The sequence below is a fragment of the Loxodonta africana genome, chromosome 22 (genome assembly GCF_030014295.1).
Source record: "Loxodonta africana isolate mLoxAfr1 chromosome 22, mLoxAfr1.hap2, whole genome shotgun sequence".
Taxonomy (NCBI): Eukaryota; Metazoa; Chordata; class Mammalia; order Proboscidea; family Elephantidae; genus Loxodonta; species Loxodonta africana.
The window spans coordinates 43273303-43288787 of NC_087363.1; the positions used below are offsets into that span (position 1 = coordinate 43273303).

The 15485-nt window shown below is 43.0% G+C and overlaps 1 protein-coding gene across 10 annotated transcripts in view; it reads left to right on the top strand.

Moving 5' to 3' along the window:
* Positions 1-15485, top strand: part of SRGAP3 (SLIT-ROBO Rho GTPase activating protein 3) — a 335902-nt gene that overhangs the window by 291757 nt on the left and 28660 nt on the right. For all 10 annotated transcript variants that reach the window (XR_010319058.1, XR_010319059.1, XM_064274982.1 and 7 more), the window contains one exon: positions 5826-5960. Coding sequence is in view for 8 of the 10 variants with exons in the window: in XM_064274982.1 (XP_064131052.1) it covers positions 5826-5960 (135 nt within the window). In the remaining 2 variants the exon portion in view is untranslated. The remainder of the gene's footprint in view (positions 1-5825; positions 5961-15485) is intronic.

A 15485-nucleotide genomic window follows, 5' to 3' on the forward strand; every position in this document is an offset into this window, starting at 1 on the left:
TAATCTTCTGGCAAGGTTAAGAAGAAAACATATTGGGGAGGCTGGAATCAGCAGCGGTGCCCTGGGGAGAGCTGGGGCTCTTGCCTCCCCAGGTCATTTCCACCACTCTGCCTTCCTCACAAACCTCTCCCCGGTGTGCTGTTTGTACACAGAGATGATAGCTGCTGGGTCTCTCCTCGTGTGGACAACGGATGGGAGGGGATCGATAGCCCTTTCACCCTGTGTAGGTCAAGATGGGGTTTGGATTTGGGGCTGAAGTTACTCCACACTCTAGACTGTGGGTCTGGCCCTTCTAAGATCTCTTTCCTGCCCCAAGAAGAGGGGTATAACCAGGTGATGCCAAGAGGGCTTGCCATCTTTATGATCGTTGGTATGTTTGAGTCCATTGTTTTGACCACTGTGTCAATCTGTGTCAAGGGTCTCCTTCACCTTTTTTGACCCTCTATCTTTTTTTTTTTTTTTTTTTACCAACCGTGATGTCCTTTTCTAGCTACTGGTCTTTTTGATGACTTGTCTAAAGCAAGCGAGCCAAAATCTCCCCATCTTTGCTTCTAAGGAACATTCTGGTTGTATTTCTTCTAAGACTGATCTGTTCATTCTTCAGGAAGTCCACAGTATATTCAATATTCATTGCCAATACCACAGCTCGAATGCATCAATTCTTCTGTCTTTTCCTTTTTCATTGTCCAGCTTTTGCATTCATATGAAGGGATTGAAAAGACCATGGCTTGGATCAGACGACCTTAATTATCAAAGTGACATCTTTACTTTTGAAATATTTAGAGGCCTTTGCAGCAGATTTGCCCAATGCAATAAGTTGTTTTATTTCTTGACTGCTGCCTCCATGGACATTGATTATTGACCCAAGTAGAATGAAACCCATGACAACCTCGATTTCCTTTTCATTTATCATGATGTTGTTTATTGGTGTGTATCCATATGTACATGAAGCCAACACGTCAATTCTGTTTAACAGTGGGAGCACATAGGCAATCAGGAAAAAAAGAATTCATGTGCCTTTGAGTCATGAGGCCACAGGAGTAATTTAATTAATAGGGATACAGTTGAGTATAGTGCAGTTTTTGAACTCCTTAGGGCCCCTCAAAGGGGCCTCAAAGGACCACTACAGGGAAAGAGAGGGAGGCTGAGGATGTAGGCCATGGATCCTCTTCCTCTACCCATACAGCTAAGACAACTCCGTCCGAATGTCTTACGAATTTTTTTCTTAGGAAAAAAAAAGGTTAGGTTCTGCTGCAAAAGAAGGAAGTAGGAAGATAGATAGGCAGGTAGGCAGACAGACAGCAGATAGATTAGAAAACCACAGATAGCAGAAGGAATCTCTCTGGCATTAGGAGACCTGGAGCTGCATTGTCTGTCTGCTTGTTTGAGAGTCGGGGGCCTAAGCAATCTTGAAGGGGAGAAGGTTTGGGAGGTCTTCTTTGGCACTGTGTAAGTACAATGTGAGAACAATTTTTTTTTTTTTTTTTTTTAATGTGTTCTCTCTTCCTTCTCCACAAAGAAATCCTGTTGGGTGAGCATTCTCCCCTTCTCCTTTGGGGACACCTGAGAGGTTGTCAGGGCCACCACGCATAGTCATTCAGGCTATGCACAGAGGGGCCAGCCAAAGGGCAGGTGGGAGCCAAATGCCAGCTCACACTCTGTAAGCTGTGAGCCCTGGTACCGGACTGTCTGCTGGAAGAAGGGGGCCGTTTCTCTAATTCACACTAAAGCATATTGGGGCTAGCAGAGTCCCCGATGGGGTCATGAGCTCTCTTCCTACGGAGGCAGAATAAAGAGGTCTGAGAGTGAGTTTCTGGTCCCGCTCTTCGATTGTGGTCTGTCTGAGAAGTCTGAGAGGTGGGCTTTGGGCTGTGCTGCGAGGAGGAGTGTCCATTGTACAGCTGCCTCTCAACACCTTTAGGAAGGAGTTAGATGGCTCTCTGCTTTCCTTTCGACTCCCCAAGGGAGACTCCCAGTGACAAACTAGCTCAGCAACCCCGGATTAAACTGAAAAGTGCTACTGCCCTGAAATACCATTCTTCCCTATCCATCTGGCAAAAATTCACTCCGTGGGCAGACTTATGGGAAAACAGCGTTCTCCTATGTTCCCGGTGGGAAAGTAAAATGGAGTCCTTCTAAGGAGGGAAATTTGGCTATAGCTGATAAAACTACGTAGGCATTTACCCTTGACCCAACAATCCTATTTCTAGGAATTTACCACAGAGATGTGCCTCTACAAATACAAAAAATGCCTGCACAATGTTATGCACTGTGGCAATATTTATAATAGCCAAATATGGGAAAGAAGTCAAATGTCGATCCATAGGCAGTTGGTGAAATACATTATGGTCTGTCCATCAAATGGAGTTCTTTGCAGCCATTAGGAAGAAAAGAAAAAAGAATGAGAAAGATCCCTATGAGCCGATATACAGCGATTTCTAAAAATTATTTTTAAGAATTTATTGTTATTTTTAAGGAGTCCCTGGGTGGTGCAAATGGTTAAGTGCTCAACTATGAGCTGAAGGGTTGGCAGTTTGAACCCACCCAGAGGTGGCTCGGAAGACAAGCCTGGCAATCTGCTTCTGAACGGTCACAGCCTTGAAAATACTATGGAGCTCAGTTCTACTCAGACATGCATGGGTTTACCATGAGTCAGAATTGACTCGACAGCAACTAACAACATCGTTTAGTGAAGGAAAAAAGATTCAAATGAGTGTATATAGTAGTATACTACGTTTTATGGAAGAAGTAAGGGGCAATGAAAACAGGTGTATGTATTTTCTTATTTTTACAGAAAGAGACATAGCAGGGCAAACCAGAAAGTAATGAAAATGGTTTACTGTGGGGTGTGGAGGGGAGAAGGATAAGAGTGTGGCTTCCCTGCCTGCAACTTTTTATATGGTTTTAACTTTTGGACCATGTGAATGTTTTATTTTTTCAAAACTATAAATTAAAAAAAAAAAATTTCTAAAAAGAATCCCTAAAATTGAATGCAAATAGAAACAAATGAGCTAACTGTGTATCAAATTTGTAACATAACTACATAGAGAATAACCTTTGAATATGTACTGTGATCATGTATTTTTAATATCTTGATTGAGATATCAATTACATATCATAAAGTTTGTTCATTTAAAGGGTACAATTTAACTGTTTCTAGTGTATTTACAGAGTTGTGCAACCATCCCCGTAATCGACTAACTTCAGAAAAATTTGATCATCCCCCCCCCAAAAAAAATTCATACCCATTTGCAGTACTTTCTATTTCCTCCAACCTCAATCCCCAGCTCCCAGCCCTAGGCAACCACTAATGTATTCCTATCTTCTAATTATACACCAAACCCTCACTTATCAACATGGTTATGTTCCAAAGACGAGGTCCTGATGTCAAATTCTGCGTTACACAAGAGGGGCCAGGCCCTGTCTTTGGTGCTGGTGTCCCCACCCCAGTTGCTCACTGCCTGCTGGGTGCCCCTGGCATGTCTCAGGATTCGCATGGTGTGGCAGACCCCCCTGCCGCACCACACCTTCTCCACCACTGTGGAGCCTATGGGGGTCAGGGGTGGTGGTGGTGGTCAGGGGTTGCTTGTCACCTGCGGAGCAGCAGGGGCCCACTATCACCTGGCCTCATTCCAGGCTGCCACTGGGACCCCCACATCTTCTGTGTCTACCTTCCCACTCCAATGGCCCCGGAGATAGGCTTCAGTGGCAGGTGGCTTCCAGGCCTGCCGGCAGGTGAGCCCCAACCACCTGGGCCCAACATAGGCTGAGGAAGTGGCAGAGAAGCCTCTTTGGAAGAAGGGACTTCTGAGCCCCCGACCTGCCTCCTGCTACATCCCACTTGCTCACAGCCTGGCCACCCCCACCTCCTGCAATGCCACCTGCCCGCCCCACACTCACTGCAGGCCTGGCCTAGCTCCTCCCCCTCAACCTAGGTAATATGAACCATCAGTGACCTCCATCCCTCTCTCAGACCTTGGCACTTCTCCTTTCCCCCACGCCGTCATATGGGCTCCCAGTAAAGGTACAAAATGGTCATAAATGTTGTCATAAATGGGAAATATCAGATAAGGAGATGGTCTCTCTCTCTCACACACACACAAACACACCACAAGCAGGCACACAAACCTGCAGAGAGATCTTAAACTTATATAGTAGGTTTATTTTAGTAGTAATATTAGTATTAAAATTGTCAGTCTATTTTATGTACATTGTAGGATAAAGCAAATAAATATGGTAATGTTATTGGGAACCAGGATTTGCACTGTAAGAAAAAGATATACAATATAAAATGAAGGTAAGGGAAATTTTGTATCTTAAATATGAATTGGCAATGTTATGAACTCGTATGCACATGTGTGCACATGCACACACACACACACAGTATCCACTGAAAGGGCCTAGAAGCTGTTTATGACACTCTTGTAGCAATGAGCACACCCAGTACCTAGACCTTGGTCTCTAAATACCATTCCCTACAAAAAGGAAACAGAGCTCCTTGAAGAAATGTTTGATCCCAGATCTGGGTCAAGAAAAGGGCAAGGTGATCCAGGAAAATCTTTTGTGCCAGAAAGCAAGAAAAGGCCCAATAAAGAGGTCACACTAAAAGGACACAAGAAAGGAGTCCTCATGGCCAAATTTGGGACAATTTGAACATCCAAAAGAATACTGGTGGTAATAGATTACAGTACATTGAATTAAAAATTAAAAAATAAGTCTATGCTAAAATAATAAGAGGGGTGGGGGCAGGCGGAAAGCTGTCCCTCACAGAAGAATGCCGGCTAAAAGAAATGACAATCAGGAAATCCCTATTTTGCAACTGCTGTGTAATCACTGATTTGGGTGGAAGTCATTGCGGATGCTTAAACCATAGGGTGAAACACTGTTGAGGGTGATATGCAAACAGTCTCAAAGTATCATTTCACAAATCACTTACTCATTGCAGAGGGGAAAGTATACTTTTCAAATGCAGAGACCTGAAGACCACCACCTTCACCCAGTGACCAAACGGCATCACCAGCAGCAGGACAGCCTGACATTATGTGGCTGTTGATGGGATGTAATAAAGTGTCAGTGATACCACCCATGTAGTATTCGTGCCAAAAGTATTTGACCTGAAGCTAATCATGAGGAAACAATCAGACAAACCCAGAATGGGAGGCTTTCTACAAGACTACTGGCCTGGACTATTCAAAAAAGTTGCCTTTATAAAAAACAAACAAAAATTTGGGATCTATTCTACATTTAGAGGACTAAAGAGACATAACAACCAAGTGAACTGTGTGAACATTGACGAGATCTGAGATTTTTAAAAAATCCAAAAAAGACCTCATGGGGCCAATTGGGGGTATTTGAATGTGAACTGTACATTACATGATATTTGGAAGTACTATTAATTTTCATAGGTGTAATAGTATTGCGATTATGTAGGAGACCATCCTTATTCTTAAGAGATATGTGTTGAAATATTTCACAGTGACATGTTGTGAGGTATACAAAATATTTTCAAACAGTTGAGCAGTGATAGCAATAAATATAAATAAAGAGAGAGAAAGCAAATATTGCCAGATTTGAACAATTGTTTGGTGTAAATGAAGGGCAATGGGTGTACATATTTCGTCCTTACAACTTTTCTTTATATTTGAATGTTTTCAAATTAAAAAGCTGCAGAGAGACCTTTAAGTGTGCTGGGAATGGGTGTGTGTCAGTGAGGCTTGTCCTATCGACAGCTCCTCCAGCACAGGCTGGCCAGCACAAATCTCCTGCCATCAATGTGTTGGTTGCCTGCTTACCAAGCTGAAACATCTTCTCCTGTTTCCACTCAGGTGAAGACCCGCTTGTGGATGATCAAAATGAACGAGATATCAATTCAGTTGCTGGTGTTTTAAAACTGTATTTCCGAGGACTGGAAAACCCGCTCTTTCCTAAGGAAAGGTTTCAAGATTTGATATCTACTATTAGTAAGTACCAATGGGAAGAGGCAGGCAGGCGAGGGGGTTTAACTTGGTGGAATGATCAGTTCCTTGACAATTCTTTATTGAGTTGTGCTACAGCTCACCACTGTGCTAGGCAAAGAGAAGGGATATTATGAAATAAGTATGACCCTTGTCCTCAGTCAACTTAAAATCTAGTTGTGGAATGTTGTTATGAACTCAGACACAGACACACACACACTGGACACTGAAAGGGCCTAGAAGCCATTTATAACACTCCTGTACAATGAGCACATCTAGTACCTAGATCTTGGTCTCTAAATACCATTCCTTATAAAAACAAAAGAGCTAAAGGCAATGGCTCAGAGGAGAAGATGCAGAGGGGGACTTGGCTTCACAGATCAGAGCTGAGAGAGTGGTATGAGGAGAGTCTTTCCGGAGGAGTGGATACAGGGAATCCTGCAGAGGTTGAGGACACAGACCAGTAGGACCAGAAGGAAGTGTCCCAGCCAGTGCATGGAGCAAGAATGGGCAGACTTTGAATGCTTTACAAGGGTTTTGCACCTTTTCCTTTGGGTAATGGGGAGCCATGGAAGGTTTGGGAGTCAGGTCAGTGGCATGAAAAACAAGGGAAATGGTGAAAATAAGTTGACTAGGTGCCTCCTCTGACATTGCTAGCTGTGAGAGTCCTGCTGATTAGTATTTTTTTTTAATTGTGCTTTAGATGAAGGTTTACAGAGCAAATTAGTTTCTCATTAAACAATTAATACACATATTGTTTTGTGACATTAGTTGCCAACCCCACGACATGTCAATGCTCTCCCCTTTTCAACCTTGGGTTCCCCAATACCAGCTTTCCTGTCTGCTCCTACCCTCTTGTCCTTGCCCTTGGGCTATTGTGCCCATATAGCCTTGTTTTGTTTTTACCCAATCCTTGGCTGAAGGATGAACCTCGGGAGTGACTTCATTACTGAGTTAAATGGGTGTCTAGGGGCCATACTCTCGGGGTTTCTCCAGTCTCTGTCAGACCAGTAAGTCTGCTCTTTTCTTGTGAGTTAGAATTTTGTTCTACATTTTTCTCTAGCTCTGTCCAGGACCCTCTATTGTGATCCCTGTCAGAGCAGTCGGTGGTGGTAGCCAGACACCACCTGGTTGTGCTGGACTAAGCCTGATGGAGACTGTGGTAGTTGTGGTCCATTAGCCCTTTGGAATAATCTTTCCCTTGCGTCTTTGGTTTTCTTCATTCTCCCTTGCTCCAGATGGGGTGGGATCAGTGGAGTATCTTAGACATATCTTAGGCCCCGCTAGCAAGCTTTTAAGACCCCAGACACTACTCACCAAAGTAGAACATTTTCTTTATAAACTGTGTTATGTACATTGAGCTTGATGTCCCCCAAGACCATGGTCCCCAGCTCTCAGCCCAGTAATTCTGTCCCTCAGGGAGTTTGAATGTGCTTATAAAGCATCCATGAGCTTGCCTTGGTCAAGTTGTGCTGACTTCCCCAGTATTGTGTACTGTCTTACCCTTCACCAAAGTTACCACTTAGCTGATTAGTATATTTCTGTGAATCAAGGCAAGAGCCCAATCTTGGGGGCTGAAGTCAAGGCACCTTGACTGTAAGATGCCAAAAATCCAAGACAACCTCTTGAGGATTTTTTTTTTTTTTTTTAATAAACCTTTATTTTAGAATGCTTAAAATTGTCCCACACCCAATTTCACTAGGGATGTTACTTAAGGCATGCTGGGAGAGATTTGCAGCAAGGAAGTTGTCCCCGAAGGTGGCAAGAGGAGAGGGAGGCCTGCACAAAAGACCCTTCCATAGCCCTTCTGCCCTTCATGCAACTTCTTGCTCATCTTTCCAGACCCAAATCACATCTCAGAAATTCTGCACCACAAAGTCCCCAACTCTCTCTGAGCTCTGTGTCACCTGGTCAATCCATGACTCCAGAACTCCCAGTAGTCCACTTCCTGAACAAGGTCCTGAGCAGACAGGGATGTCCACTGGGCACAAGGTCATGACATTGCAGACCTCGAATCACACTGTGAACCAGAAAGTCCTTCTTAGTTTCTTCCCAAGTCCTCTCATGACATCGAGAAGAAGCCCTCACCTGCCAATCTCCCTTTTAAACACAGAGCCAGGCCTTAGCCTCAGAAATTTCGTAGGTAGGAATATCTAGCTATAATTAGTAACATTGTTTTACTTTCTAATTTTTTTAATAATATTTTATTAAGTTTTGGTGGATGTTTACACAGCGAGTTACGTTCCCATTTGATAATTTTCACACCAATTGTTCAGTGACATTGGTTGCATTTACTACAATGTGTCAACGTTCTCTTTAATTGTGTTCTGTTTGTTCCCTTTCCAGCACTCTAGTTTCCCTGCCTCTTATCTTCTCATCTTTGCTTCTGAGTAATTGTTGTCCTTTTGGTCTCGTAGTGATGGTTTTTGAGTAAGGCACTCATCTTATGGGTAATATCCTCTCAGTGGATAGGCTTTGTTCTAGGTTTAAAGAGTGTCTCAGTGTGATAGTCTCAGGGAGTTCTTTGTTGTTCTCTACTGTTGTAGTTTGTCTGTTTTAAGAATTTGAGTTCTGCTCCATACTTTTCTCCTATTCTATCTGGGACCAACTATTGTGACCCCAGTCAGAATGGTCAATGATGGCAACTGGGCCCCATCTAATTCTTCTGGTCTCAGGGTAGATGATGTTGTAGCTCACTGTCTTGGTTATCTAGTGCTGCCATAACAGAAATACCACAAGTGGATGGCTTTAACAAAGCGAAATTTATTTTCTCAGTCTAGTAGGTTACAAGTTCAAATTCAGGGTGTCGGCTCCAGAGGAAGGCTTTCTCTCCCTGTCGGCCTTCTCATCAATGTTCCCCTGGAATAGGAGTTTTTTCACGCAGGGACCCCGAGTCCAAGGGACATGCTCTGCTCCTGGTGCTTTCTTCTTGGTAGCATGCTTGCTTTCCTTTCCTTTTATCTCTTGAGAGATAAAAGGTAGTGCAGGCCAAACCCCAGGGAAACTCCCTTTACCTTGGATCAGGGAGGTGACCTGAGTAACGGTGGTGTTACAATCCCACCCTAATCCTCTCAACATACAATTACAGTCACAAAATGGAGGACAACCATACAATACTGGGAATCATGACCTAACCAAGTTGATACACACATTTTTAGGGGGACATAATTCAATCCATGACACTCAAGTAGACTTGTTTCTTCCCTGTGCTTTTGGTTACCTTCTTACTGTTTTGCACTGGCAAGTACAAACCCATAGTTGTGTCTTAGATGGCCGCTCGCAAGCTTTTAAGACTCTAGAAGCCGCTCACTTCCCTAGGACACAGATCATGAGTTTTGCGCACTATGCTATGCCAATTGATTGAGTTGTCCCATGAGACTATGGTTCTAAGCCTTCAAACTCAGAAAACCAATGTTGGAAGGTGTTTAGTTATGTCTGGGGAGTATCGGTACTTGTGCCTTCAATGAATATATGTGCCTGCACCCACACATTTGTATTAACACATACCTGTAGATACTTCTATCTGTCCTCAGCTATGTACACACCTGTACCTACTTCTATACCAATTTTCCTGTACCCATCCATATGTGCTCGAACACTCATTTTTACTTTGATTGTGCTGTGCTCACTACATCCACATTCAGTTCCACTTTTCCCATCACCAAAAATAATTAGTCTCTACAGAATAAAGTATACTTCCCTCTCCCCTGCCCCCATAACCATCAGTGAATATTGGTCTCTCTATATTTATCTGGAGCCCTGATGACACAGTGGTTTAGAGCTTGGCTGCTAAATCAAAAAGGTCAGCAGTTCAAATCCACCAGCCGCTCCTTGGAAACCCTATGGCGCAGTTCTACTCTGTCCTGTATGGTCACTATGAGTTGGAATCCACTTGATGGCATTGAGTTTTGGGGTTTATATTTATCTATTCTTGTTTTCTTATAAAAGAGAGATCATATAATATTTGTCCTTATATGCTTGACTTATTTCACTTAGCATTATGCCCTCCAGGTCCATCCATGTTATGATATGTTTCACAGACTCATCGTTGTTCTTTACAGTTGCGTCATATTCCATCGTATGTTGTTGTTGTTGTTGTTAGGTGCTGCCAAGTCAGTTCCAACTCATAACGACCCTATGCACAACAGAACGAAACACTGCCTGGTCTTACACCAACCTTACAATCATTGTTATGCTTGAGCTCATTGTTGCAGCCACTGTGTCAATCCAACTCGTTGAGGGTCTTCCTCTTTTCTGCTGACCCTGTACTCTGCCAGGCATGATGTCCTTCTCCAGGACTCATCCCTCCTGACAACATGTCCAAAGTATGTAAGACGCAGTCTCGTCGTCCTTGCTTCTAAGGAGCATTCTGGTTGTACTTCTTCTAAGACAGATTTGTTCGTTCTTTTGGCCGTCCGTGGTGGTGGGTTGGTATATTCAACATTCTTCGCCAACACCACAATTCAAAGGCGTCAACTCTTCTTCCTTATTCATTGTCCAGCTTTCACATGCATATGATGCGATTGAAAATACCATGGCTTGGGTCAGGCCCGCCTTAGTCTTCAGGGTGACATCTTTGCTCTTCAACACTTTGGTGTTGTATATACCACAATTTGCTTATCCATTCATCTGCTGATGGGCGTTTTGGTTGTTTCCATTTATTTTCTATTGTGAATAAAGCAGCAACAAACATAGGTGTGCATATGTATGTTTTTGTCATTATTTTTTAGGTCTCTAGGGTATATATCCAACGACGGCACTGGGTTACTGGGTTAGGGTATATATCTAGGAATGGGATTGGTGGATTATAGGACAGTCCAATTTCTAGTTTTTTTGAGAAAGTGTCATACTGTTTTCCATAGTAGTTGCACCATTTTACAGTCCCACCAACGGTGGATAAGGGTTCCAATCTCCCCACATCCTCACCAACATTTGTCGTTATCTGTTTTTTATCAGTGCCCTTTTAGCCAGGGTAAGGTGGTATCTCATTGTAGTTTTGATTTGCATCTCTCTGACGGCTAATGGAAATCCTGGTGGCATAGTGGTTAAGTGCTAGGGCTGCTAACCAAAATGTCAGCAGTTTGAATCCACCAGAAGCTCCTTGGAAACCCTGTGGGGCAGTTCTGCTCTGTCCTATAGGGTCACTATCCGTCAGAATTGACTTAACAGCAATGGGTGTGGTGTTTCAATGGCTAATGATCGTGAACATCCTTTCATATGTTTGTTGGTTGCTTGAGTGTCCTATTTGATAAAGTGTCTGTTCGTGTCCTTTGCCCATTTTGTGATTGGGTTCTCTTTTTGCTGTTAAATTGTTGCCTTTTTCTATAGATTTTAGAGACTAGACCTTTAGCAGGTAAGTCATTTTTGAAGATTTTTTCCCCAATTTTTAGGTTGTCTATTTACTCTTTAATAAAATCTTCTAATGAGCCTAAGTTTTTAATTTTTATGAGGTCCCATCTATCTGTTTTGTCTTCTTCTATTTGTGCATTTCTTATGTTTGTTATCCCATTTTTATAAAAGATTAAGTCCCATAGTTTTCTCCCAAGAATTTTATAGTTTTAAGTTTCACATTTAGATCTTTGATCCATTTTGAGTTAGTTTTTGTGTATACTTTGAGGTATGGGTTCTGTTTCATCTTTCTACAGGTGGATATCCAGTTTTGCCAGCACCATTTATTAAAGAAATTGTTTCTGATCCACTGAATGGACTTTGACCCCTTTTCGAAAATCCGTTGTCCATAGATGTCTGGATTTAATTAATTCTGAGTTCTCAATTCTTTTCCACTGGACTATGTGTCTATCGTTGAACCAACACCAGGCTGTTTTGATTACAGTGGCTGTATAGTATGTTTTGATATCAAGCAGTGTGAGGCCTCCTGCTTTGTTCTTTCTCTTAAATATTGCTCTGGCTATTCAGGGTTGCTTTCCTTTCCATATGAAGTTGGTCATTAGGTTTTCTATTTCAGTAAAGAATGTTGTTGGAATTTGTATTGGGATTGCACTGTATCTGTAGGTTGCTTTAGGTAGAATTGACATTTTCACTTCATTAAGTCTTCAAATCCATGAGCACAGGATGTGTTTCCATTTTTGTAGGCCTCTGTCATGGATTGAATTAGGTCCCCCCAAAAATGTGTCAACTTGGTTAGGCAATGATTCCCAGTATTGTGTGGTGTCCTCCATTTTGTGACTGTAATTTTATGTTGAGAGGATTAAGGTGGGATTGTAGCACCATCCTTACTCAGGTGACCTTCCTGATCCAAGGTAAAGAGAGCTTCCCTGGGGTGTAGCCTGTACTACCTTTTATCTCTCAAGAGATAAAAGGAAAGGGAAGCAAGCAGAGAGTTGGGGACCTCATACCACCAAGAAAGCAGTACCGGGAACAGAGTGAATCTTTCGGACCTGGGGTCCCTGAGCCTGAGAAGCTGCTCGACCATGGGAAGATTGAGGACAACGACCTCAGTCCAGAGCCGACAAGAGAGAGAAAACCTTCCCCTGGAGCTGACGCCTTGAATTTGAACTTTTAGCCTACTTTGCTGTAAAGGAATAAATTTCTCTTTGTTAAAGCCGTCCACTTGTGGTATTTCTGTTATGGCAGCACTAGATGACTAAGACAGTCTCTTTTAGCCTCTTGTAGTACTGTTTTATAATTTTCATTGATAAGTCTTTCATGTCTGTGGTTAAGTTAATCCCTAGGTATTTTTATTGATTTGGGGACTATTGTAAATTTTTTTTTTTTATTTCTTTTTAGGAGTAGACTTTGTTAGTACAGAGGAACCCAACTGATTTTTGTGTGTTGATCTTATACCATGCAACATTGCAAAATTCTTCTATTCCAGTGGTTTTCTTGTGGACTCTCTAGGATCTTCTATGCATAGGATCATGTCATCTGCAAATAGAGATAGTTTTACTTCTTTTTCAATTTGGAGTCATTTTGTTACCGATCAGCAATCTGGCACAAAGGGTCCTTGTCTTTTCCCGAATAAGAATATATGTGAAAGACAAACTTTATCTTCAACAAGCTTTATTTTGCTTGAGTCAAGCAAAAGGAGTCAGCGGAGGACTAAGCCTCTCCAAAAGACTGACTCGAAAAGGGAAGCAAGGCTAGGGTTTATATGGGTTTGGTGGAGACAATAGAGTAATGAATATTTAGTGGGCTTCTTTCAAGGGGCAGGTACTTCTCAGAATGACGGTGCATGCTAATTAGGTTGCACGCACATCTGGAATCCAAGATGGAACCTGCTGATATTCAAGATGGGGTCTTCTCAGCAGCCCTTGAAGTCACTTATTATGGGATATAGTGCAAGCGCACTGATCTTTGGCACTACATCGCCACCTTCGGAGGGCTAAGGAAGGCTCAACAGTGGTCACACTTTGTTCTTCTGCACATGGAGCCTGTAAAGAGGGAAGGGACTAGAAAAACACTAAGAAGGAGATAGTAATTCATGGGTTGTTTCAACCTTATCTCATGTTGACAGGGTGTGGTTCCCGTTTATCCAACTTCTAGATGGTAATCTTTTAACAGTTCTTTTGTTCCACCAGCGCAGTTAACCCTGCCTGTCTCAATTGTATCTATTTTTATGCCACAGTTTTAGTCATCTAGTGCTGCTGTAACAGAAATACCACAAGTGGATGGCTTTACCAAAGAGAAGTTTATTGTCTCATAGTCCAACCAAAAACCAAATCCAGTGCCGTTGAGTCGATTCCAACTCATAGAGACCCTATAGGACAGAGTAGAATTGCCCCATAGAGTTTCCAAGGAGCACCTGACAGATTCAAACTACTGACCCCTTGATTAGCAGTTGTAGCACTTAACCACTACGCCACCAGGGTTTCCTCTCACAGTCTCGTAGGTTACAAGTCCAAATTCAGTGTCTAAGTTCCAAGGGAAGGCTTTCTCTGTCGGCTCTGGAGGAGGGTTCTTGTCATCAATCTTCCCCTGGTCGAGGAGCTTCTCAGGTGCAGGGACCCCGGGTCCAAAGAACATGTTCTGCTCCCAGTGCTCCTTTCTTGGTGGTATGAGGTCCCCAACTCTCTGCTTGCTTGCTTTCCTCTCCTTTTTATCTCTTGAGAGATAAAAGGTGATACAGGCCACACCCCAGGGAAACTCCCTTTACATTGGATCAGGGATGTGACCTGGGTAAGGGTGGTATTACAATCCCACCCTAATCCTTTTAACATAAAATTACAGTCACAAAATGGAGGACAACCATACAATGCCCAGCCAAATTGATACACACATTTTTTGGGGGACGTAATTCAATCCATGACAGCTACCTTCTAATTATGGCAAGTGATCCTGGCTTCTCACTTACAGAATGATGTAAAATTTCCTTTTAAAATAAATGTATTTAAGGAAAGCAATATGAATGCATAATATGATAGAGGCTGAGAAAACACTGTAGTGATGGGTGGTAGAATCTATGTGTATGAATAGAGCCATTAACTCTGTGGGGAGTTTTGAGCAAGCCTTCCTAGACGCCTTGGAGGTAAGCTAGAATGTGCTGGGTGGAAAACAAGGCTTATCAGTGTGTGCAGAGACCCAGGGTAGGAAAGTCCTTTGTGAAAGGGAGACTGGATGAGGTGGCCTGGCCCAGGGTTTTTCAATGGGACGCTGTTGGCATTTAGGTAGAACAATATCTTGTGTGTCCCACACATTCCGGACACTTAGCACCCTGGCCCCTGGACACCAAATGCTAGTAGCACCTTCCAGTCATTTTGACAACTCCAAAGAATGCCCCATACATTTCTAAATACCCCTGGGGTGCACCCTCCCTCATTTGGGAAACAAAGCTCTAGATCATCTCAAGATTCTTTGGGAAAGAGCAGTGCTAGGAGACGAGGCAGACAAGGTTGGTTGCAGCCACATCGTGAAGGGCCGTGGATGCAGAAGAGAAATGGGAAAAGCTGTGGTTTAGAGGCAACACACTGACAGAATGTGGAGGCCAGAGAGAAGGGCTATGTAAAAGAGACGTATTCTAAGAAAAAGAAACTGACGTTGTTTTGAGAATCAGCCCTGTAAATAAATATCAGAGTCCTGGCTGCTTGCTCTCTTTAGCTCTCCACAAAGGCCCAGAGGCACTTTTATCTCCTTATCAAGCCCACCCCTGGCCTGTTAAAAATACCATTGTCTGTCTCTTTAGGATAGCCAGAGGTCAGTTCTAGAGCGTCTGCCAGGCCTTTTGCCAATAGAGGTAGTTATTTATTCAATACTCGTTTCCTGAGCACCTACTATGTGCCACACCTATGCTGCAGCTGTTGTTTATAAAGAGTATAATAAAATGTGGACCCTGTGGTGTTTGTCAGGACTCTTAGGTTGCAGGTGACAGAAGCTTAACTTAAACTGGCTTCATCCATAAGAGAGAATGTATTGGTTCCTGTACCCAAAAAGTTTAGGCCCAGCTGGATCCAGGCCCTCACACAACATCGGAACGAATCTGTCCCTTTCCATCTCTCTGCCAGCTTCACTCTCAAGTAAGCTCTTCTTGCCTGGTAGCCCCCTGTTGCTCCAGACTCCCCTCTACCCAAGTTCAAG